General features: G+C 51.5%; 2 protein-coding genes across 2 annotated transcripts in view; one reads left to right on the forward strand and one right to left on the reverse strand.

The window, feature by feature from the left end:
- Positions 1-4869, reverse strand: part of LYSMD1 (LysM, putative peptidoglycan-binding, domain containing 1) — a 9261-nt gene extending 4392 nt beyond the window's left edge. Inside the window, exons 1-2 of the mRNA XM_015424502.1 lie at positions 4553-4869; positions 462-787 (exon numbers count right to left, since the gene is read on the reverse strand). Of these exons, the coding sequence (XP_015279988.1) occupies positions 462-787; positions 4553-4732 (506 nt within the window). The 5' untranslated portion in view covers positions 4733-4869. The remainder of the gene's footprint in view (positions 1-461; positions 788-4552) is intronic.
- A 2342-nt stretch (positions 4870-7211) lies between these two features.
- Positions 7212-22065, forward strand: SCNM1 (sodium channel modifier 1). Its single transcript, XM_015424511.1, has 8 exons — positions 7212-7306; positions 9399-9469; positions 10645-10733; positions 11641-11738; positions 13790-13890; positions 16854-17029; positions 20833-20971; positions 21798-22065. The coding sequence occupies exons 1-8, from the start codon at positions 7256-7258 to the stop codon at positions 21895-21897; spliced, it is 825 nt and encodes a 274-aa protein (XP_015279997.1). The 5' UTR covers positions 7212-7255; the 3' UTR covers positions 21898-22065.
- The last annotated feature ends 2244 nt before the right edge of the window (positions 22066-24309 follow it).

Genomic DNA, 24309 nt, shown 5'->3' on the forward strand with positions numbered 1-24309 from the left:
TACGGGGCTGCTTCTTGCTCCTCGGTGGCCCGACTGAGGGCTGCTGGGAGCAGGGGGCGGGGCTTGTTGCATGTGCCCGCCCCCTGGGCTCCTTACTGCCGGAGCTTCGCTCCGGTGCGCTCCCGCAGGAAATGACCCCTGGGGACATCACAGTTCATAGGCAGATGTCTCTACACGGGTGAACAGCAGATTAGCATAGAGGCATCTGCCTATATATAAAAACCGTTAACTTCCATTTCAGTGTGTCTGAGGAAGTGTGCCGGCACATGAAAGGTTATACCCAGATTTAAACTTTGTTGGTCTTAAAGGTCCCCCCCCCCCCCCCAAGCTCCGTGTTCAAGGGAGGACAGGAGACTGTTGCAAGGCCCTTGGGATCCCCGCTGGGGAGAAAAGGCAGGGTATGACAAATAAGGAAACACACGTGAGCCTAGGAGCCGCGGGAAAGGCGGAGGGAGACTCACGCGGCCTCTCCTTGCCGTAGCTTCTTGGCGGCGACCTGCTTGGAGCGTCGGATCTCAGAGTCCAGCTTGAAGAGGAAATCGGCGGCCGAGAGGTCGTGCCTGGGGGCGGAGGCCGAGGACCCGTTCTTCCGCTGGGCCTTCTGGTGCTTGGGGGTCTCGGGCTGGGTGCCCCCGGCCTCCTCTTCCTCTGCCTTTTCCTCTTCCTCCTCCAGGTTCAGGCCGTTGGCCAGCCCCTTGGGCTCCACCGGGACGGGGATGTACAGCGACTTCTTCAGGAAGATGGAGTCGTTGGTGTACAGCCGGTTGGCCCTCTTGATCTGCTCCGTCTGGAACGGAATCGAAACGGGGGGGACCGTCAGCAAGGTGGCCGGGGAGGGCGGGGGGGGGGGGGGACGACAGAGTTTCCTTTCCGAAACTCGATTTTAGGTGGGGTTTTATTCAAAAGCGCATGTTCAGCCCTCGTGGCTGCAAGCATGTGAAGCATAACCAAGCGTGGAGATGCATTCATGTGACATAGTTCAGTACAGATTCAGTGCGCCGGTGGACTCGAGGTTGAACTGCACAAGTACAGGGTTTAAAGAACATACTGCTAGGATTGCCCGACTGTGGGTCAGGTAGCTCCTGGAGACTTTGGGGGGTGGATCAGGGAGAGGGCGGGGCTTGGGGAGGGGAGGGGCCTCCAGAGCGGCCATGTTCTCCAAGAGAAATTATCTCTGTCGCCTGGAGATAAATCGTAACAGCAAAACATTTCCAAGCGCTACCTGGAGGTTGCTAACCCTACATACCACCCTATTATATTAATAAGTAGAGCTAGAGAAGGAAAAGGAGGAGGAGATTGGATTTATACCTCACCCGTCACCAGTGTTCCCTCTAAGCTGAGTTCGTGTGAGCTAGCTCACAGTTTTTTAGCCTCCAGCTCACACATTTTTGTCTTCGCTCAGGAAGGAGGGCTCCAGAGCAAACTAATTTAGGCAGTAGCCAAATCGCTCGCTCACCACTTTAATGCCAGTGGCTCACAAAGTAGAATTTTTGCTCACAAGAACCCACAGCTTAGAGGTAACATTGCCCGTCTACCCAAGGGAGTCTCAGAGCGGCTTACAAACTCCTTTCCCTTCCCCTCCCCACAACAGACACACCCTGTGAAGTGGATGGGGCTGAGAGAGCACTTTCGAGGACTGCTCTTTCAAGAACAGCTCCAACAGAACTATGGCTTGTCCAAGGTCCCCCAGCAGCTGCATGTGAAGGCGTGGGGAATCAAACTCGGTTCTAACGGATTAGAGTCTGCGCACTTAACCACTACACCAAACTTTGAGAAGAGATTGGATTTATACCCCTTTCTTCACTACTACCGAAGGAGTCTCAGAGCGGCTAACAATCTCCTTTCCCTTCCCCTCCCCACAACAGACACCCTGTCAGGGAGGTGGGGCTGAGGAAGCTCTTTCGAGGACTGCTCTTTCAAGAACAGCTCTGACAGAACTATGGCTTGCCCAAGGTCACCCAGCAGCTGCATGTGGAGGCGTGGGGAATCAAACCCGGTTCACCCGTATTAGAGTCCGCGCACTCAAGCACTACACCAAACAGGTGCCCTGAGACTTTTTCATTTCTCTTTCAAGAAAGTTTTGGAAGGGTTAGCCAGTCTGCGGCGGAACAGCTCAATTTGAGTCCAGTAGCACTTTAGAGACCAATTAGAATTTTTTGCAGTATGAGTTTTCGAGAGTCAAAGTGTTAGTCTGTTGCTGCAAAATTGTCAAAAAGCCCAGTGGCACCTTTAAAACTAACAAACTTTATTCTAGCATAAGCTTTCACGAAACACAGCTCTGACGATAAATAAAGTTTGTTAGTCTTAAAGGGTAAGAACTTTTCACTTTCTTGAGACTCTGTCCACAATGAGACTGCTAGTATTGTAACCTATTCTGTTTTTGCTACCTTTTATGTTAGTATTTGGCAACCTTGTGCTTGGAAATATCTGTTGAACTCCCTGAGGAAGACACTGAAACAGAAGGATATCTGGAACCTCTGTTGGAGGAAGACTGAGCACTTATTCAAAATAGATTTAAAGGAGTCCTCCCTCTTAAAACTTTTGTATAATTAAGGAGGACTGATATTAATAAAGACACTGAAACGGAAGGATATTTGGACCGATGTTGGAAGAAGACTGAGCACTTATTCAAAATACTTAAAGGAGCCCTCTCTCTTAAAACTTTTGTATAATTAAGGAGGACTGATATTAATAAAGGGGTTGTGCAAGATCTTTTGTGATATATTAAGGGACGATGCTTAGATGTTTTGTATTAAGGCTTATATGATAAATAATATATGGTGAGTAAATTGTAAAAATATAAAACAAAAAATATATAATTATTTGAGATATTTTATAATCGTCTGTAGCACGGTATTTACTGATTTTTGGTATTTCCTACTTACAGTGGGTCCTATTTTGGTTTTGTCACCTCTAAGGTAGAACAGATTTTGAGTCCAGCGGCACCTTGAAGACCAACAAAGGTTTATTCCAGGTATGAGCTTTTGTGTAAACACACACTTCCTCAGATACACTGAAGTGGAAGTTAACAGTTCATGTATATATAGGCAGATGTCTCTACGAAACCTCATACTGGACTCAAAATTTGTTCTTCTGTTGCAGACCAACAAGGCTGCCCACCTGGACTCTAAGGTGTTACAGAACTCAAATCTAGCAGTCATTTCTCTTTGTTTGTGAAACCTTGTTCACCTCCAGGCCAGTGGTACGACCTCTGCTAGTGAATTTGGCAAGTTAACTATGCCTAGCCAGGAGAAACACCCCCTTTCCCCAATCCTGAACCAACCACAAAATTACAACCTCAAACACTGCCGAGTGATCGTTCCTAAAAACAGCCACGAAATCATTTTAAACGCAATGGTACTGGCAAGGTTTGGCTTTGCTAGGTAACAGAGAGAGACAGAAGTCCCTGTTCTGACAAGAGAGGAAAAAGAGAGCGAACGCTCCGACATTGCTGGCATCCAAGCATAGCTTTTTCAGAAGGAAAAGAGAAACAGACATCAGGACAAGCTACCTAACGACCGGGAACAGATTGCGCAAGGCCGATGAGGCGTTTCCAAAAGTTATCGCTGACTTCGGTCTCACGTGCTTTTGTAACATGCCTCCTTTTGGCAACTTGTTCAAGCTCGTTTTACCTGCAAATTGTCAGATAGTCCAAACTGTTGTGATCCCACGGACTCTGTCGACATTCATCTTCCTTGTGGAACGAACTCCGTGAAAGGTCAAAACTTTTATCGAGAAAGGGTCGAATGTTTAAAGCCCAGAAGGTTACAGCAAACAAGGATCTCTGCACAAGCCCAAGGGCACCGCCATCTTCTGAGCCATCGTGGTGTAGTGGTTCAAGCGTCAAAACTAGGAACTGGGAGAACCGGGTTCGAATCCCCCCCCCTGCCACGGAAGCGTGGCTGGGTGACTTTGGGGCAGTCACAAGGTTTCACCGCAACCCACCTCCCGGGGCTGTTGTGAAGAAGAGGCGCCACCTTGTGGGGAGAAACGTGGGGTATACATGAAGCAACTACATTTCAACGCATCCTGGGGTCACGCTCCAGCACTGAAGAGGTCAAATAGGTGCAGGGGCTCCAAGCCAGAAGTAACTCTGCCCTGGAAGTCATGTATTGAATCTCATTTTGCCCTGGTCAGTTCTTCCCCCCAAATTCCAGCGTCCCATGCCTATGCCTCTAACACATATAATAAAAAGGTAAAGGTTTCACATATAATACTACCTCTTTAATGCACAGCTGCTCGATTCAGTCCCCCTGGCTCGTAGCCAGCCCGAAGACCACCACCCCCATCCGCAACACCCCCACTTTGAATAGCAGGGCCACCAGTGTTCCCTCTAAGCTGAGTTAGTGTGAGCTAAGGTCACAGTTTTTTAGCTTACAGCTCATGCATTTTTGCCTTAGCTCAGGAAGGGATGGCTCCAGAGCAAACTCATTTATGCCGCAGCCAAATCGCTCGCTCACAACCTTAACGCCTGGAGCTCACAAGGTAGAATTTTTGCTCACAAGACTCCACCGCTTAGAGGGAGCACTGACGGCCGCCCCAAGAGACTCACCGTGACCCCATACTTCACCGCCAGCCCCGGCAAGGTGTCCCCGGGCTCCAGGCGATGCTCGATCCGCCGCTCCCGCGCAGGAGAGCTCAGGGACTTGACCAGGCTGCCGTAGGATCGGGTCTTGCTCCCTTGCAGGAGGCCCGCCCCACCGGGGGTGCCTTGCTTGGAAGGGGAGGACATCTCCCCCTTTAAAAGCTGCCGTGCCCCCCACCTTTACCTTGAGGGCGGGAAGGTGGCTCTACGGGGTGATCCCACTTCTGCCACCATTGCAGGTGCCCATCTCTAGGGCCGCCTCCTTCTTTGCAAGCCCCCCCCCCAAGTTCTCTCCCCCACACCCCGAACCTCCCTGACCTAAACCCTGACCCCTGACTGCCCCTGTCCAAAAAGGAAAGTCCAGCCAGGGGGCTTTCCCCGTCTATGACGTCAGGGGTGGACCCCAAAGGATCCCCCTCTCTTCCCTGTGCCAGGACCCCCCTTTCTCCCCTCCAAAGCCAGAACAGGAAATTCTCCTGCAAAGCCAGCCTAACACACACACACACACACACCCTCTGCGCAAAAAAAAAGAATCTAGTCGTTGGACCCGACACAGAACCCAACTGCTGCGATTCTCTGCTAGACAGTTCCACAGCACCCAGCCGACTCGCGCCCCGCCCTCGCGCAGAGGCTCGCGGGAGTTGTAGTCCGCGTGTCGCGCCGAGCCACCCGCCCCTCTGCTCGCGGAACCCTTCCCACGCGAGGAGTTCTCTCTCTCCGACCGCCTCCGACGGAAAGGCGGTTTGCAAATGCAGACGCGCCGCCGAGCGCTCGCTCAGATCCCCGCCGGGGGAAGGGGGGAAAACAACGGCGGCGAAACTACATGTCCCACCGTGCACACCGCCCTCTCGCAAAGGATGACGGGAGTCGTAGTCCCGACCGGCACACACACAAAAATAAACTCCTGGATGTTTTTAAAGGGGAAAGAGCGCAGGAGAGATAAAACCCACAAAATATCTTTTATTGGTATCGTGTGGGTTGCGGTCCGGGTTTGGGGGGGGGGGTTACCTGAGAAGCCAGCACAGGGGAGCCCCCCAACTTCTGTTCAGGGCAGACGGTCTGTGCCAAGACGAGGGGGCGCGGAGAAGTTGTCTTATGACCCTAATTGGGGGAAACGCCCCCAAAGGCATGCTGGGAATTGTAGTCCAAGGGGCAGTGGGCGTGGTCCACGTTCGCAAAATGCCAAAAGAGCGCCTCTTGGGCCGAGTCTATGGTTGCCAACCTCCAGGTGGCGCCTGAAGATCCCCTGCTGTTACAGTTGGGTGTCCAGGTAGCCAAAATCGGTTCCCCTGGAGGAAATGGCTGCTGTGGAGGGCTCCCCAAACCCCGCCCTCCACCCCCTCCAATCGCCATTCATTAAGCATAAACTTCATCGTTAAATGGATTAATTTGTTAAACATGTTTAATCTGTAGAAGGGTTAAACTAGTAAATTGTTAATTGTATGAATAAAAGGTTCCCTTGCTCGAAAGCCAGTCGAGTCCGACTCTAGGGTTGCGGTGCTCATCTCCGTTTCAAAGCCGAAGAGCCAGCGCTGTCTGAAGACGTTTCCGTGGTCGTGTGGCCGGCATGACGCACGGAACGCTGTTCCCTTCCCACCGAAGCGGTACCTACTTATCTACTTGCAATTTCTTGCTTTCGAACTGCTAGGTTGGCAGGAGCTGGAACTAGAGACGGGAGCTCGCTCCATCATGCGGCACACTCAGGTCTCGAACTGCTGAACTACCGACCTTCCACAGCCTGCAGTTCAGCGTCTTAACCACTCGAGCCACCGCAGCTCCAAGAATGGTTAATAGTAGATTGTTAATTTTATGAATTAGTGCTGTTCAAAATTGGTAGATTTGTGGTTCAGTATCGGTTATGTTGTAACAGCGTTCCGTGCGCCGCCTCGGCGTCTAGTCACCACACCGGCCACATTGAGCACGGAGACGTCTTCGGACAGCGCGGGCTCTTCGGCTTGGAAACGGAGACGAGCACCACCGCGCCCCTAAAGTCGGATGCGACTGGCTTTCGAGCAAGGGGGAAACCTTTACCTTTGCCTTTTATGTTGTTAGAGGGCTAAATTACTAGAATATGTAGATGTATTTGGTTTTTACTTTTCTCCATGTATTTGTAATTTGGAAGATACAGGTAATTTGTAACAAACTGTATGTATGTTGAAAAGTTTCTTAAAATAAAAATCTATCTCCCACCCCCCTCCCCAAAAAAACTTTTTCCCCCAGTCTCCCGGTATTTCCCAACCTGGTAAACAACCCCTCTGCTAGATTCCAGAGGCCCCTTTAAGATCAACGCAGTTTAGTTCTGCGCATAAGCTTCCCCCGCACATGGTCTTAAAGGGGCCACTGAACACTCAAACTTCGTTCTAGGGCAAGTTCTTCTTTGAGTCCGGTCAGGCCCCTTTAAGATCAACAGAGGGCAGATTCTGGTAGGTTATTGGTCGCGCTACTGGCCGCGAAGCACACTGGGAAACAGAGTCCTGGCTCTGGGAGACGCCGTCAAGACCTTGCTGGGGAACGCAGCACTGTGGCCATCCACCCCAAAGGCACGCTGGGAAATGTAGTGTGTGCGGCCTGATTGGTGGTTGGAAGGGGCTGGGCGGCAAGGGGCATGCCGGGAGTCGTAGTCCTTTGAGGACTGGCACAACCCGCAGGGCAAGCAGGCGGGCAGGCGGGATGTCGTTCAAGAGGGAGGGAGACGATTCCAGCCAGCTCAATGTGCTCAAGGTGAGTGGCAGAGGGTTAAGGGGGCTGCCGTTGCACCGTTTGGTGCTTTCAGAAGGTCCCAGGGCCCAGTAGGAGCTTTTTTTCCTCCAGGGCTGCCCATCTCAAGGTGGGGCCTGGAGATCTCCCGGGATTGCAACTGATCCCTGCACTGCAGAGGTCAGTTTCCCTGGGAGACACTCTGGCTGAAGCCCCTTCCTTCCCCAGTCTCCAGCCCCAAATCTCCAGGAAATTCCCAACCCTCTCCTCCCTTTCATCCTCACAGCAGCCCTGCGAGGTAGACTAGGCTGAGAAGGCGTGACTGGCCCGAGGGCACCCAGCGAGCTTCCTTGGGATTTGAACCTGGGCCTCCCAGATACTAGCCTGGCCCTCTTATAGAATCATGGAAGGGACCCCCCAAGGCCATCTAGTCCAACCCCCTGGACAACGCAGGATATTCACAAAGCCCTCATCCCCGCAGGAGTGGATTAAGGCTCACTGGTGCCCTAAGCACTGACCAGTCTTGGTGCCCCCAATCTTGGTGTCATAGCCTATGACACTGCACCTCGCCAACAAAAAATAGAAGATAACCCTAGGGTGCACCGTGATCAGTGTGCACTCGTTTTATCAAACAATTTTTTTTTACAAATCTTCATTTGTGGGTTTTTTCCCCCCACCCTTTTCCCAACTTTGTGGTGCCCCCTTTTGGCCCTGGAGCCCTAAGCACCTGCTTCCTCTGCTTCATGGTTACTCTGTCCCTGCCTCCCCCCATACCCCGAGTGACCCCTGCTCTATGCGGAGAAGAGGAGGAAGAGCCCTCCAGGAGCCTCTGGTCTGGAGAACAATTGCATCCTGACCCCAATTGCTTCTTAACCACTTACACCACATTAGCTTTCTTTTGGAAACCTAGGGTTGCCATTGTCCGGGTGGGAAATACAAAAACTGAGGGTCACAGTGTTAGGAAGGTATGCAGAAGTATATAACACTTTGCATAATAGATGTGTAAGGTAGATCAATTTTGTGCTTTTTAAAAAACAATCTATGTTATATAAATATTAGTGTCAAATATTATCAAAAACTGGTTTCACCCAAGCAATACGTCAAAGTGCAGGTTTATATTCTGTTCAGATATTCAGACAGTACCTTGTCAGCTTCACAGTCACTAGTTCCGGGGGGGGGGGGGAAGAGGAGGAGGAGGAGGAGGAGGAGATTGGATTTATACCCTGCCCTTCACTACCCAAAGGAGTCTCAGAGCAGTTTACAATCTCCTTTCCCTTCCCCTCCCCACAACAGACACCCTGTGAGGTAGGTGGGGCTGAGAGAGCTCGGACAGAAACTGCTCTTGAGAGAACAGCTCTGACAGAACTATGGCTTGCCCAAGGTCATCCAGCAGCTGCGAGTAGAGGAGTGGGGAATCAAACCCGGTTCTCCCAGATTAGAATCCACGTTCCTCATCACTACAGCAAACTGGCAATGCTCAACAAGGAAGCCATGTCCTATTTATTGTTAAACTCTCTTCTTTCCTGTTGAAATTATGTTTATGTTTGTGAATTTCAGTGACCTCCCTGTGTAATCTGACATGGGAATTGAAAGTGTTGTCCAACCTTTCAGTGTCTTGGAACAAAATACTGTGTCCTGTTTGAGTTAGGCTATGTTCAGCCATTGCTGATTTGTCCTGAAAAACACAAAAAGGCTCTACATCAGGCAATAGCACTACAGATAAGATTAGAATTTCAACGACCTCCTCAGGAAGCAGGGAACCTCCTCGGGAAACAAAAGAACCTCCTCAGGAAAGCTCCTCCATTAGCATGTCCATAGCCTGGGGAACTCCTACAAGACAATGACTCAGCCCTTATAAATTACCTGCCTACCATTTTTCTTCTCACCTCGACACAGAGAGGATTCCATCTTTCTGTGTTACACCTCTGAGGATGCCAGTCACAGCTACTGGCGAAACGTCAGGTCCTACAATGCCAAGACCACGGCCACACAGCCCGGAAGATCTACAGCAACTAATGAACTCCGGCCATGAAAGCCTTCGATAATGTTCTTGAGGAGGTTTGCACGTTCTTGCCAGCTGCGGTCTAAGTGTCACTTTTCTATTCTTTTCTTCCAGAAAAGAAGAGTGGCTGATCTTCTGGCTCATTACATCGCGGAGGACGAAGCCTTGCTCCTGAGAGACGGCAGGTCAGAGCGGGGGGGGGGCGGACCCGATCTCGGTTGCTCGTTAAGCACAGACAGATGCAGGCAGAGAGTCAGCAGCGCTGCCGTAGCGATCCGCACCTGGAGGGCCCTGAACAGTGTTCCCTCTAAGCTGAGTTAGTGTGAGCTAGCTCACAGATTTTTAGCCTCCAGCTCACATATTTTTGTCTTAGCCCAGGGAGGATGGCTCCAGAATAGAGATGTAAAATTTCCAGAAATTTTGAAGCTCGGAAAAAAAACCCGGGTTTTTTTCCATTTTTTTTTGGGGGGGGGGGACGGAAATTTTCGGGAAAATTGAAAAAAATGCTACATTAGCATTTCTTTTCTCTTTTCTAGATTGAAAGTCATTCTGTTACTTTAGGAACATAAGATATGACTGTGGATAATTTCTACTTGGCATGAAATTATCACAACTAGCATATTAAAAATATAGTGTATCCAAACAATTATTGCAATTAAATATTTTCCAAATAATTTCTAAAAAATACGTATGGTATCAGATTGATCTAATTTCTGTGCACTGAGGACAAGCAAGTCCTAGGTTACAAACTGAACTCTCCAATGCAAGAACAAGATGCATTTCTTCCTTTAGGAGGGGCTATTGTCACAAGAAAAGGAAAAGGTTTCAGTTTTGTTTTTGCACGTGGGTGGGTATTCTGTTTGTAATCATTGTTGGGATACACTCTACTTTTAATAGGCTTGTTGTGATAATCTCATGCCAAGAAAAAATGTCCATAATCATATTTTATGTTCCTAAAGTAACAGAATGACTTTCAATGTGGAAAAGAAAAAAGAAGTGCTAATGTAGCATTTTTTTTCCAATTTTCCCCGAAAATTTCCGTTTTTCCCCTGGGGGGGTTTCCGAGCTTCAAAACTTCCAGAAATTTTACATCTCTAGCCATCCCTTCCTGAGCGAAGGCAAAAAAATGTGTGAGCTGGGGGCTTAAAAACTGTGAGCTGGCTCACACGTGACGCAGCTTGGCCGACCGCTGAGACAGCTCCATGATATCTTCGCGGCTTTCAAAAGATGTGCTTGATAGGGAGGGGAATCTAAATGCGCTGTTGTGGCTGTGCATCTCACTGGCGTCACGGGGTCCCCGCGTTCTGTCAGTGCGTGGCGTCTGAGTCACATTCCCTTTGCTGTTTCCCCCTCCTTGCAGATACGCCTGCACCGTGTGCTTCCACAGGCCCGTGTTTGATACTCTGGACATGCTCACCGTCCATCGGTCGGGAAAGAAGCACCTTGCCAGTAAGTCTTCTCGAGGCCTGCGCCCACGCGGAGCACAGAGGGCAATTGTCAGGTAGCCCTGTCATAGATCTGGGACGTGGAGGGGTGCCTTCCTCCTTGTTCTCAGCTCTTCCCTGTCCTGCTTGCGTGTGCTCTCTCATGCTTGACCTTGCTGTCTCCAGCTGCAGTTTACTCGGCTGGGAATGTTAACGGTTTTTACGCTTCGCTCACTTGCCCGCTTGCTTTCGCCTGCGCGGGCAAACTATAACCATTGGCTTGTCCTCACAGGGGGGATGTTTGATTCTACTATAAGTCAGAGGCCCTTATAAAAGGTAAAGGTTCCCCTGCGCGAAAGCCAGTTGAGTCCGACTCTAGGGTTGCGGTGCTCGTCTCCATTTCAAAGCCGAAGAGCCAGCGCTGTCCGAAGACATTTCCGTGGTCATGTGGCCGGCATGACTAAACACCAAGGCGCACGGAATGCTGTTCCCTTCCCACCGAAGTGGTGCCTATTTATCTCCTTGCCATTTCTTGCTTTCGAACTGCTAGGTTGGCAGGAGCTGGAACTAGAGACAGGAGCTCACTCCGTCATGCGGCACACTCGGGTCTCAAACTGCTGAACTACCGACCTTCCACAGCCCGCAGTTCAGCATCTTAACCACTTGAGCGTATAAGTCAGAGGCCCTTATACTGACGGCTATTCCTGACACAATCTGTACACGTGTTCTTCAGTACTGGAACCACTAATAAACAGCTATCTTCTTATGAAGCCCTGTGTGGTGTGACCTAAGTACCCTGACAGCAACTCGTCTTTCTGAGGGTGAACCGCAGAGTCCTTGGCTGAGCAGAGGTTTGAACCCAGGGCGGTGTGGGATCCGGCGTTCTGCTCCAGCGTCTTTCTCTCTCCTCCTCTCTCTTTTTTTTCTGCTAGGCTTGCAGAAGTTCTACGGAAAGAAACGTTCCCTCGAGGACGAAGTACAGAAACGCCAGCAGCAGGCGTATCTCCGGGTTGAGGAAACAGGCGCCCAGGTGGGTCTTGGGAGCCTCCTGATGCTCCTCTACATTCGGGAGCCTCCTGATGCTCCTCTACATTCCCCGGCTGAGTAACAGTCAGAAGGGCAAGAGGAAGGAGCTGTAGCTCAGTGGCAGAGCCTCTGCTTGGCATGCAGGAGGTCCCAGGTTCAATCCCCGGCATCTCCAGTTTTAAAAAGGACCAGGCAGGAGGTGATGGGAAAGACCTCAGCCTGAGACCCTGGAGACATGTAAAGAGGGGCTGTGGCTCAGTGGCAGAGCCTCTGCTTGGCAGGCAGATGGTCTCAGATTCAATCCCCAGCAGCATCTCCACTTAAAAGGACCAGGCAGTGGGTGATGGGAAAGACCTCCACCTGAGACTCTGGAGAGCTGTAAAGAGGGGCTGTGGCTCAGTGGCAGAGCATCTGCTTGGCATGCAGAAGGTCCCAGGCTCAATCCCTGGCATCTCCAGTTTTAAAAAGGACCAGGCGACAGAGGCATCTTGCAGTTTGATGTTAATGGTGAGGAGCACGGACTCTAATCTGGGAGAGCCGGGTTTGATTCTCCACTCCTCCACTTGCAGCTGCTGGTGTGACTTTGGGTCAGTCACAAGTTCTCTCAGAGCTCTCTCAGCCCTGCCTACCTCACAGGGTGTCTGTTGTGGGGAGGGGAAGGGAAAGGAGATTGTCAGCTGCTCTGAGACTCCTTCGGGTAGTGAAGGGCCATGGGGTATAAATCCAATCTCTTCTTCTCCTACCTCCTTCACTCGGAATTCACTTGTTGTGTAGCTTCCCCCAGATCCAGTCCACCTAAGCTCTGTGGTCCTTTCCTGTGTTCCTTCTATGTTTCCTGCCAGTGGTCCTGATCCCAGTGTGCTTTGGCTGGCACTTCCTGTTTCCTGTTCAGGGCAAAAATCCCCACCCCACCTGTGCCAAGTAAACGCACTCTACCCCACCAAGGCGGACGAGTAAAACCGTCCCATCCAAATGGCAGCTTTCAGATGGGACCAGGAAGTCCGTGACACTCGTGCCGCTGTGACTTCCTGCTCCGCTCTGTGCCCAGAAGGGCCGCCAAGTTCACGTGCCGGTTTGCTTTTGTGGAATCGGCCCCATTTGTCTCGTACGGAGTGGAGGCGTTTCAGTGGGATTAATTTCCGTGCTAGATCGTGGCCACTGTATTTCATAGAACCATAGAATGTTAGAGTTGGAAGGGACCTTGCAGGACATCTAGTCCAACCCCCTGCACTCTGCAGGAGCAGAGCCGAAAGATAGCCCTACAACATACCCGAAAGAGGGTCATCCAACCTCCTCTTGAAAACGTCCAGCGAAGGAGCATCCACCACCTCCCGAGGCAGACTGTTCTACTGCTCAACCACTCTTACACTCAGGAAGTCTCTCCCAATATTTAGCCTGTAACGACTCCCTTGTCATTCCCACCCATGTGATCTAGTCTTGTGATCCAGAGCAAGAGAGAATATATCCGCTCCATCTTCTACATGACAGCCCTTCGGATACTTGAAGACGGCAATCGTGTCCCCTCTAAGCCTTCTCTTTCCCAGGCTAAACAGACCCGACTCTTTCAGCCTTTCCTCCTAAGACGGATTCCAACCCTCTCACCATCCTAGTTGCCCTCTTCTGGACACGCTCGAGCTTGTCAACCTCCTCCCTCAAATGTGGTGCCCAAAACTGGACACAGGACTCCAGGTGAGGCCTGACCATAGCAGAATCGAGCGGAACGACCACCTCCCTTGATCTGGACACAAGGCTTCTGTTAACACATCCTAAGATTGCACTCGCTTTCTTCGCAGCCACATCACACTGCAGGCTCATGTTTAGCTTGTGATCAACCAGAACACCTAGAGCCCTTTCACAGGTGCCGCTGTCAAGCCAAGTCCCTCCCGTTCTATATCTGTGCCTTTGATTTTTTGTATCTAAGTGTAGGACTTTGCACTTATCTCTACTGAAATGCATTTTATTTGTCTCCGCCCACTGTTCCAGCCTATCTAGATCATTTTGAATCCTGACTCTGTCTTCTTCGGAATTAGCAACCCCACCCTTTCCTTTCCCTAGGCTGCTCCAGGCCCCGCTCCTTTACTCCTGCAGACCAAGAAAATCACCCAGAATGCTTTGCTGAAAACTGCGCCCTATAACAGCTGCTGTCGACGGAACAGGTAACTCTCTTGGATGTACCCCTATCGGGAGAGCTTAGCAAGAGGTCCGTTTATGGGAGCTGTACAGCCACTTAGCTTTAGTCCTTCCATCTGCATTATGGGACCAATAAATCTGGGCTAATTTACGGGGCTGTTGGAAGGATTACAGACAGTCATGTGTATGGCCCACTACTTGTGCTAAACATGTAAATGCTAAGTATTATTGGCAGCGAGTCTGTTTCCAGGTTCAGTTCATTTCAAGGTTCTGGTTAAAGCCCTCCGTGACCTGGAACCCACATAATTGAAGGACCGTCTCCTTCCACATAGAATCATAGAGTCGGAAGGGATCTCCAGGGTTATCTAGTCCAGTCCCCTACACAATGCAGGAAATTCACAAATACCTCCCCCCCCCACGGCCATAGCTCCATGACCGGAAGATGACAAAAAACCTCCAGGATCCCCAGCCGAACTGCCTCCTGACCAGTGTTCCCCCTAAGCTGAGTTCGTGTGAGCGGGCTCACAGTTTTTTAGCCTCCAGCTCAGATATTTTTGTCTTCGTTCAGGAAGGAGGGCTCCAGAGCAAACTAATTTATGCAGTAGCCAAATCGCTCGCTGTCACGGCTCAGGTGGGGTGGTCACCTGACGCTGCCACCACTCTGGATTTAGGTTCCCTTGAGAAGGCCCGGAGCCCCCTCCCAAGGCCTTCAGACCTCCCTTTAGGCCGAATAACAGGCGTGAGGACCAGGCAGAGTGAAACAAGGAAAAGGTTTATTTTATAGGAGGTCAAACAACAAGGTGCAGAATAATAACAGTAAGTGAGTGAAAAGAAAAGAAATCAAATGCCCTAACGCGTCTAAATATATACTGTCCCTAGCTCACTATTCCAAGTGGCACTAGACTACTCACCCTTCCCTCAGGATGAGGGTCTCTTCCCCACAGCAGCCTCAGTCCCTTCTGGCTCTGCCCTCTGGGAAGAAGAACAGCTTTTCCTGCTGCTCCAGATCTTTTATTCCAAGCCCTCCTCTTTTCCTATTGGTCCATTTTGGCTCCAAAACCTCTAAGGGGCTTCTGGGAGTTGTAGGCCCAGCCTCACCTACTGCTAGCCAGGCTCTCTGGGCCTAGTAGGTCTCTGGTGGCACAGCCCAGATCATGACACTCGCTTACAACTTTAATGCCAGTAGCTCACAAAGTAGAATTTTTGCTCACAAGACTCCACAGCTTAGAGGGAGCATTGCTCCTGACCCCAAAGTGATGTGTAAGAAAGGGCCACGAGAACTAAGCACTAGGGTTGCCAAATAGAAAAATCTTACCGGCGGGGGAGCATCCTGTCGCTCCGGGAGCCGGCCGGGGACGTAAGCGCACGCGCGCTTCCAGAGTGACACTGGAAGTGACGTCACACTCTGGGCGGGGCCATGCCATTTGTGGGGAAAACAAAGAGTTTTGTTTTCCCCTCAAATGGCGTCGCCCCGCCCCCAGCGTGCGATGTCACTTCCGGGTGACGCACACGCGGGGGTGGGGTTTCCCCCGGGCCCCGATTCCGTGGGAGCGGGAATCGGGGCTCGAAACCGGGGGGAATTCTGCCCCCCGGGGGGATTTGGGAACCCTACTAAGCACTAAGGCAGCCCTTCCCGCCCTCCCTCTCATGATCTGCCTAAGTTCACAGAATCCGCATGGCTGTCCGATGGCCATATAGCCTCTGCTTGAAAACCTCCAGAGAAGGAGAGCCCACCACCTCCTCCCGAGGGAGCCTGTTCCCCTGAGGAACTGCTCTAACCCCTCTAACTAGAGAGCCAGTTTGGTGTAGTGGTTAAAGTGCGCAGACTCTAATCTGGGAGAGCTGGGTTTGATTCCCCACTGCTCCACTTGCACCTGCTGGATGACCTTGGGCAAGCCGTAGTTCTGACAAGAGCTGTTCTTGAAAAACAGCCGTTTCTGTCAGAGCTCTCTCAGCCCCACCTACCTCACAGGGTGTCTGTTGTGGGGAGGGGAAGGGAAAGGAGTTTGTAAGCTGCTCTGAGACTTCTTAGGGTAGTGAAGGGCGGGGTATAAATCCAATCTCTTCTTCTTCCTCTTCTCTTTTCCACGTTCTCATTCAACTCGCTATTAAGTTCCTGTTTCTTGGGGGGAGGAGTGTTTCTGTTCCGAATAGATTCAGTATTACATCCTTGTATGTCAGGCGTCTCTCCCTGCAGATTTGAACTGCAGGTTTTTATACTGGACATAAATCAGTGTAATATCAAATCAACCACCGGAGGAAGGAAAACACGTGTGGAACAGAACAACGACAAGGAAGAAACAGGAACTTAGAAGCGAGAATGCAGAATAGCCCAGTGCGAGCCACCAGGAAAGACAGGATATAAATGTGTTAACAAATATTTAAATTGTCTCTGTTGCCCTTGTGAGGTATAGGGATGCTGCTGCTGTCTCCATGGTGACGTGACTGCAGCTCCCTTTGATCTTTTTAAACAAATATATATTTATTGATTTTCAAGTAAACACACAAACAGACAAACAGACAACAATAGAATTCATCATAAATCACCAAGGTACAGTCAACACAGTAACACATCCAAATTAAACTTGTTCTACAATTTGAGTAACTCACAAGTCTTCGCTTATATCAGACTAGTAAAATTGTCAGTTTCAAACATTTGCATATATTTTTAATCCATTTACACAGATGGACGGCTTCAAAAGGGAATTAGATAAGCATATGGAGCAGAGGTCCATCAGTGGCTATTAGCCACAAGGTATCGATAGGGACTCTGGGCCAAGTGATGCTCTGTCTTCTTGGTGCTTGGGGGGGGGTCAACAGTGGGGGGGCTTCTAGTGTCCTGGCCTCACTGCTGGACCTCCTGGTGGCACCTGGTATTTCTGGCCCCTGTGTGACACAGAGTGTTGGACTGGATGGGCCTTTGGCCTGATCCAACATTGGCGTCTCTTATGTTCTTATGTAATCTGATCTGATGTATTGTTTGGGACAGGCCTGCCGCAAATGACCCTGGCTCGGGCTGTTCAAGGGCCGGTCCTGACATCAGAGCCACAGAGAGGGCAGAGCTGTGCAAACCCAGCAGTGCGACACAGATGGACAGAGACGGACCCATCGGGGTGGACGCCACTCCCAGCGCGCATCTCCCTGGATCTGCTCACACAGCCGCAGGTGAAAGGGGTGTTGGGATAGGCCGGGGCGGAGGGAATGCCACCTGCCCGGCAGGGGCCAGGATTCGGTGCCGAACAAGATCCAGCCATTTTCTTGGTCCGTTTGAGAGCCAGTGTGGTGTAGCGGTTGAGAGTGTCGAACTAGTATCTGGGAGATCCAGGTTCAAATTCCCACTTGTGCCATGGGAGCTCGTTGGGTGACCTTGGGCCAGTCACACACTCTCCACCTACCTCACGGGGTTGTTGTGAAGACAACAGGGAGGAGAGGAAAATGACACGGGACACTATGTGTCCCCATGGTGAAGAAAGGCAAGGGTATAAAATAAATAAATACATAGGTTTCTTCATGTTAGAACATAAAAGAAGCCATCTTGGATCAGGCCAGACTGGCCAGTGGCCCATCCAGTCCAACACTCTGTGTCACACAGCGGCCCAAAGTAGCAGGTGCCATCAGGAGGTCCAGCAGTGGGGCCAGAACTCCAGAAGCCCTCCCACTGTTGCCTCCCCCCAAGCACCAACAAGACAGAGCATCACTGCCCCAAACAGATTTTTCCACCTAGACCTTGCTCTTAAAAACCTCTGCTCTTAAAAGACCTCTGCTCTTAAAAACATGAGAAGCCAGTGTTGGGTCAGGCCAGTGGCCCATCCAGTCCAACACTCTTGTGTCACACAGCGGCCCAAAGTACCAGGTGCCATCAGGAGGTCCAGCAGTGGGGCCAGTACTCCAGAAGCCCCCCCACTGTTGCCCCCCAAGCACCAGGAAGGCAGAGCATCACTGCCCCAGACAGAGTGTTCCATCTAATACCTTATGGCTAAGAGCCACTGATGGGCCTCCATATGTTTATCCAGTTCCCTCTTGAAGCCACCCATGCTTGTAGCCGCCGCCACCTCCTGTGGCAGTGAATTCCACGTGTTCATCACTCTTTGGGTGAAGAAGGACTTCCTTTTATCCATCCTAACCCGACCACTCAGCAATTTCATGGAGTGCCCACGAGCTCTTGTATGGCGAGAAAGGGAGAAAAGTACCTCTTTCTTTTCCTTCTCTCTCCCAGGCATAATTCTGTAAACCGCTCTCACGTCACCCCGTCAGCCGTCGTTTCTCCAAGCTAAAGAGCCCTTAACCTCTTTTGCCTTTCTTCATAGGGAAGAAGAAGAGATTGGATTTATAACCCACCCTTCACTACCCAAAGGTGTCTCAGAGCGGCTTACAAGCTCCTTTCCCTCCCCCTCCCCACAACAGACACCCTGTGAGGTGGGTGGGGCTGAGAGAGCTCTGACAGAAACTGCTCTTTTTCCAGAACAGCTGTGCCAGAGCTTGTGACTGACCCAAGGCCACATCAGCAGGTGGAGGAGGAGGAGGAGATTGGATTTATACCCCGCCCTTCACTTGGAGTCTCAGAGTGGCTTACAAACTCCTTTCCCTTCCCCTCCCCACAACAGACACCCTGTGAGGTGGGTGGGGCTGAGAGAGCTCTGACACAGACTGCCCTTTTTCAAGGACAGCTGTGCCAGAGCTTGTGACTGACCCAAGGTCACATCAGCAGGTGCAAGTGGAGGAGTGGGGAATCAAACCCGGTTCTCCCAGATTAGAGTCCGCACACTTAACCACGACACCAAACTGTAGTCAGTGTGACGAGCCAAGCCCCCCCCCCCGCGCCATCACTCGTCTGTCATGCAGCCTCAGAGAGCCCCCCTTCCAAGGGACGGCTCCTTGTCCTTCTCCTCAAAAATCCATCTTTTGCTCAGTCGTTCTGAGCAACATGCCTGTCTGACGTTCCTGCTTTTGGCTGAAGGTCCGTTGGGCTTTTAAAGCTCTTGGAAGACTGAATGCACCTTTCTGCCTTGGCATTATAAAACAAACCATTGCGAATTGTGGAGTGCTGTAAGCTGGGTGGCCCAAGGCTACCCTGATCTTGTCAGGACTTGGAAGCTAAGCAGGGTCGGCCCTGGTTAATATTTGGATGGGAGCCCACCAAGGAAGTCCAGGGTCACTACGCAGAGAAGAAGGCTCTCAAGTTGCAAGTGGAGGAGTGGGGAATCAATCCTGGTTCTCCCAGATTAGAGTCCGCACACTTAACCACTACACCAAACTGGCGTTCCATCCCCTTCATCATTCTAGTTGCCCTTTGCGGCAACTTCTCCAGTGCAGGAATATCTTTTCTGAGGTGTGGTGACCAGAACTGTACCCAGTACTCCAAATGAGGCTGCACTATTGATTTAGACAGGGGCAATATGATACTGGCTGATCTTTTTTCAGTCCCCTTCCTAAGAATCCCCAGCAGAGCATTTGCAAGACTGGCAGATGGAGAGTGGTCCATGATCCAGGGCCGGCCCCAGCTTATTTTGCACCCTAGGCAAGGATCCCTTCTCCCCCCCCCCCCCCCCGCCTCCCCAGCCCCCGGGAGCCGGTGGCAAGGCTGCACGGGGCTTGGACCTCAGAGATCCAAGCCCTGTGCAGCCTTCTCTCTCCCCCCCCCGCCTCCCCAGCCCCCGGGAGCCGGTGGCAAGGCTGCACGGGGCTTGCTAGTGAGTGAGCCGGCCCTGGGTCCATCTGATGACTGTCGGTACACTTTATTGTTTTTGTTGCAGAGGGAGGGAGGAGGTGGATGAAAGAAAGGCTTGTTTCAGGTCAGGAGGAGCTGAGCACAGGGAGATGGGGGCGCGGGGTCTTGGGAGGCAAAGAGGAGAAGGAGAAGAAGAAGAGGAGGAGGAGGAGATTATGATGATGATGATGATGATGATGCTGACTGGGTTTATACCTTGCCCTTCACTACCCGAAGAAGTCTCAGAGCGGTTTACAATCTCCTTCCCCTTCCCCTCCCCACAACAGACACCCTATGAGGTAGGTGGGGGCTGAGAGAGCTCTTTCGAGGACTGCCCTTGAGAGAATAGCTCTGAGAGAACTTGTGACTGACCCAAGGTCACACCAGCAGCTGCATGCAGAGGCGTGAGGAATCAAACCCGGTCCTCCCAGATTAGAATCCACACACTTAACCACATCACCAAACTGGCTCTAGCAAGAAGGAAGAAATGTCCTTTCTCTAGTTCTGCCATGTTACCACCACTTCTACCAGGGATGTTGTTAGGAATTGAGATTCAAAATTAGCAGAGGTAGATAAAAGCAGCCAGACAAATATGTATTTATCTATAAAAAGATAACGTCACTAAATTAGGTAAAGGAACTCAGAGAACTAAAGTAAAAGAAGTCACCCTTACTAGCTCTAAGCTACATGTTGGTTCTCTGAGAACTTACCTTCAGATTCAGAGGGGGAAACCTCGAGGAGAGGGGACGAGGACCAATAAACGGAAACCTGTGGCTCTGTCCCTTGGCTCATCCCCAAACTAGAAGAAGAGATTGGATTTATACCCCACCCTTCACTACCCAAAGGAGTCTCAGAGCGGCTTACAAACTCCTTTCCCTTCCCCTCCCCACAACAGACACCCTGTGAGGTCGGTGGGGCTGAGAGAGCTCTTTTGAGGACTGCCCTTGAGAGAACAGCTCAGAGAGAACTTGTGACTGACCCAAGGTCACCCAGCTGGCTGCGTGTGGAGGAGTGGGGAATCAAACCCGGTTCTCCCAGATTAGCGTCTGCGCACTTCATCACCACACCAAACTGGCTCAAACGGGGAAATGGGGCGGCAGGAGGAAACCTCTCTGGACTTTTGCACAGGGACTGGAGAGGCGCCAAGGGTATTGGCGGCACCGTGTTTGGAATATCACTCCGCTCCAGGAGGAACCCGCGCAGGCTGTGCTGTCGCAGTGAAAAGCCGGCCTCTCTCCACCATCTGCTCTCTCCATCCCAGGCCTGCAGAAAGAAGCGTCTCCGAGGTCCAAGAAGAGGCACAAAGGGAAGTCCTCTTCCACGCCGATGCCTGCCTCCCAGCCTGAAGACCTTGCTCCGGAGAAGCGGCAGGCCCTCGAACATTATCTGCGGCTGAAAAGGTAGACGGGCAGCCGTAGTTGGGTGTGAAGAGCAGAGAATCGGCCGGGTGGCAGTGTGGGTGGATTAGAATCAAGGGAGTTCCTCCTTTCCAGCAGTGGCTCAGTGGAAGAGCCTCTGCTTGGCATGCAGGAGGTCCCAGGTTCAATCCCCGGCATCTCCAGTTAAAAAGGACCAGGCAGGAGGTGATGATAAAGGCCTCCGCCTGAGACCCTGGAGAGCTGCTAAGGGGAGGGGCCATGGCTCAGTGGCAGAGCTTCTGCTTGGCATGCAGGAGGTCCCAGGTTCAATCCCCGGCATCTCCAGTTAAAATGTCTGGCAGTAGGTGTTGTGAAAGACCTCCACCTGAGACCCTGGAGAGCTGCTAAGGGGAGGGGCCATGGCTCAGTGGCAGAGCTTCTGCTTGGCATGCAGGAGGCCCCAGGTTCAATCCCGGGCATCCCTGCTTAAAGGACCAGGCAGGAGGTGATGGGAAAGACCTCTCAGCCTGAGACCCTGGAGAGCGGCTGCCAGTCTGAGTAGACAAGACTGACCTTGATGGACTGAGGGTCTGATCATTCATTAGAAGGCAGATTCATATTCCTGTGCGTATCCTGCCTGATTTGGGGCTAGTCATGCACACAAGCGCGCTCTCTCTCCCCCCCCCCATCCCTCCCTGGCCTAACCCACAGGGTTGTTGTTAAAGTAAAATGAGAGAAGGAAGCTCTGTATACGCTTCACAGAGGAAGGGTGGAGAGACATCGACTGGACAGATAGATAGAGAACAAGGATCAGTTACACCCGGATCAACCAACCGCCTCTTCTGTCTTTCGTTCCTTCCCCCTGTAGCTCCGGATGGATCCAAGACGGCTCCGGGAAGTGGGTCAAAGACGAGAATGTGGAGTTCGACTCTGATGAAGAAGAGCCCCCGGGACCGGCTCCGTCTTGATGCTCCCCCTCCTCCCTTTTTATCTCTCCCTTCCCGAGGGAACACCCGGAAGACGTTTGTGCGCAGTTCTCCGTAGACGGTGTCCTTGGAAGAGTGTCAGCAGCAAGGCGGGAAACAGGAATTAAAGAGCAAATGTTTTTATAAATATAACTCAGGCCGGGGCTGGCTTCATGATGTGTGCACCTGAGTCTCACCCCACCTGTGTGGATCAGCAGGAACTGAGTTTTCTGAACACTTCCCAGTGCAAACCTTGGGATGGAGGGGGCGGGATCAAGTATACCTCGGGAGCCCAGCCGATAGTTGAGCCGTCCTTGTATCCTCAGAGAGAGGCGGGACAGGAAGTGGTTACTGGAGAGAGGCAGGGCAGGCAGAGAGGAATATAAGAACTTCAGAGAAGCCAATGTTGGATCAGGCCAATGGCCCACCCAGTCCAACACTCTGTGTCACACAGTGGCCAGAAATACCAGGGGCCATCAGGAGGTCCAGCAGTGGGGCCAGGACACCAGAAGCCCTCTCACTGTTGCCCCCCACCCCCTAAGCACCAAGGATACAGAACATCCCTTGCCCCAGACTGAGAGTTCCTATCTACACCTTGTGGCTAATAGCCACAGATGGACCTCTGCTCCAGATGTTTATCCAATTCTGCTATATTATCCATATTCTGCTATGGTCAGGCCTCACCTGGAGTCCTGTGTCCAGTTCTGGGCACCACATTTGAGGAAGGATGTTGACAAGCTCGAGCGTGTCCAGAAGAGGGCAACCAGGATGGTAAGAGGGTTGGGATCCAGGTCTTAGGAGGAAAGGCTGAAAGAGTTGGGTCTGTTTAGCCTGGGAAAGAGAAGGCTTAGAGGGGACATGATTGCCGCCTTCAAGTATTTGAAGGGCTGTCATGTAGAAGATGGAGCAGATCTATTCTCTCTTGCTCCGGATTGCAAGACTAGGTCTAATGGGTGGGAATTACAAGGGAATCGTTACCGGCTAAATATCTGGAGAAACTTCCTGTCAGAGTGGTTGAGCAGTGGAACAGTCTGCCTCGGGAGGGGGTGGACGCTCCTTCGCTGGACATTTTCAAGCAGAGGTTGGACGGCCATCTTTCGGGTATGTCGTAGGGTTCTCTTTCGGCTGTGCTCCTGCAGAGTGCAGGGGGTTGGACTAGATGACCTGCAAGGTTCCTTCCAACTCTCACATTCTATGATTCTATAATTCCCTCTTGTAGCTGTCCATGCTTGTAGCCGCCAACACATCCTGTGGCAGTGAATTCCATGTGTTCATCACTCTTTGGGTGAAGAAGGACTTCCTTTTATCCGTTCTAACCCGACCGCTCAGCAATTTCATGGAGTGCCCACGAGTTCTTGTCTTGTGAGAAAGGGAGAAAAGAACGTCTTTCTCGACCTGCTCTATCCCATGCATCATCTTATAAACCTCGATCATGTCACCCCTCAGCCGCCGTTTCTCCAAGCTAAAGAGCCCTGAGCGCCTTAACCTTTCCTCATAGGGAAAGTGTTCCAACCCTTTTATCATCCTAGTTGCCCTTTTCTGCACTTTTCCCAATGCTATAATATCCTTTCTGAGGTGTGGTGACCAGAACTGTACACAGGACTCCAAATGAGATCGCACCATCGATTTAGACAGGGGCATTATGAAGGCTGAAGGATTATACTGGCTACCAGTCATCCCCTCCTCAGCCCAATTCAAGGTGTCGGTTTTGAACTTTAAAAAGCCTTACATGGCTTGGGCTCACAATATCTGAAGGACGGTCTTTTCCCGTGTGTACCGGCCTGGGAATCGAGATCCTCAAGACCGTCCCACCAATCAAAGAAGCTTGTCAGTGCCCCAGGAGGTGGTGGCGACTACAAGCAGGGACAGCTTCAAGAGGGAATTGGGGGTGGGGGCAACAGTGGGAGGGCTTCTGGAGTCCTGGCCCCACTGCTGGACCTCCTGATGGCACCTGGTATGCAGGGCTGGCTCACTCACTAGGCGAACTAGGCGATCGCCTAGAGCGGGCCGGCCCTTAGGTGCGCCAAGATGCACCCGCCCCGTACTCTGGGAGTTTCTTGATTATTTGTGTTTTTCATTCTTCCTAAAATGCATTTATTTTTGAAAATTGGTGGGTGCATTGGGGGGGGGGGGGCACGAAGGGATCCTTGCCTAGGGTGCAAAATAAGCTGGGGCCGGCCCTGCTGGTATGTTTGGCCACTGTGTGCCACAGAGTGTTGGATTGGATGGGCCATCGGCCTGATCCAACAGTGGCTTCTCTCTTACGTTCTTATGTTCACACGAGACAGGGCCTTTTCGGTGGCAGCCCCATGACTGGAACAATCTTACCAGGGAGGTGTTCCTGGCCCTCTCACTTCTGTTCTTCAGGAGACCATTGAAGAGACTTTTGTTTTGGACTGGATTTGACTCGATTCA

The sequence above is a fragment of the Gekko japonicus genome, unplaced genomic scaffold (assembly GCF_001447785.1).
Source record: "Gekko japonicus isolate JY-2015 unplaced genomic scaffold, Gekko_japonicus_V1.1 scaffold142, whole genome shotgun sequence".
NCBI classification, from domain to species: domain Eukaryota; kingdom Metazoa; phylum Chordata; class Lepidosauria; order Squamata; family Gekkonidae; genus Gekko; species Gekko japonicus.

Coding starts and splice junctions, on each gene's coding strand:
- SCNM1 (XM_015424511.1), top strand. CDS start 7,256: ATGTCGTTCAAGAGGGAGGGAGACGATTCCAGCCAGCTCAATGTGCTC. Junction 10,734..11,640: donor GGGAAAGAAGCACCTTGCCA/GTAAGTCTTCTC, acceptor TTTTTCTGCTAG/GCTTGCAGAAGTTCTACGGA. Junction 17,030..20,832: donor ATCTGCTCACACAGCCGCAG/GTGAAAGGGGTG, acceptor TCTCCATCCCAG/GCCTGCAGAAAGAAGCGTCT.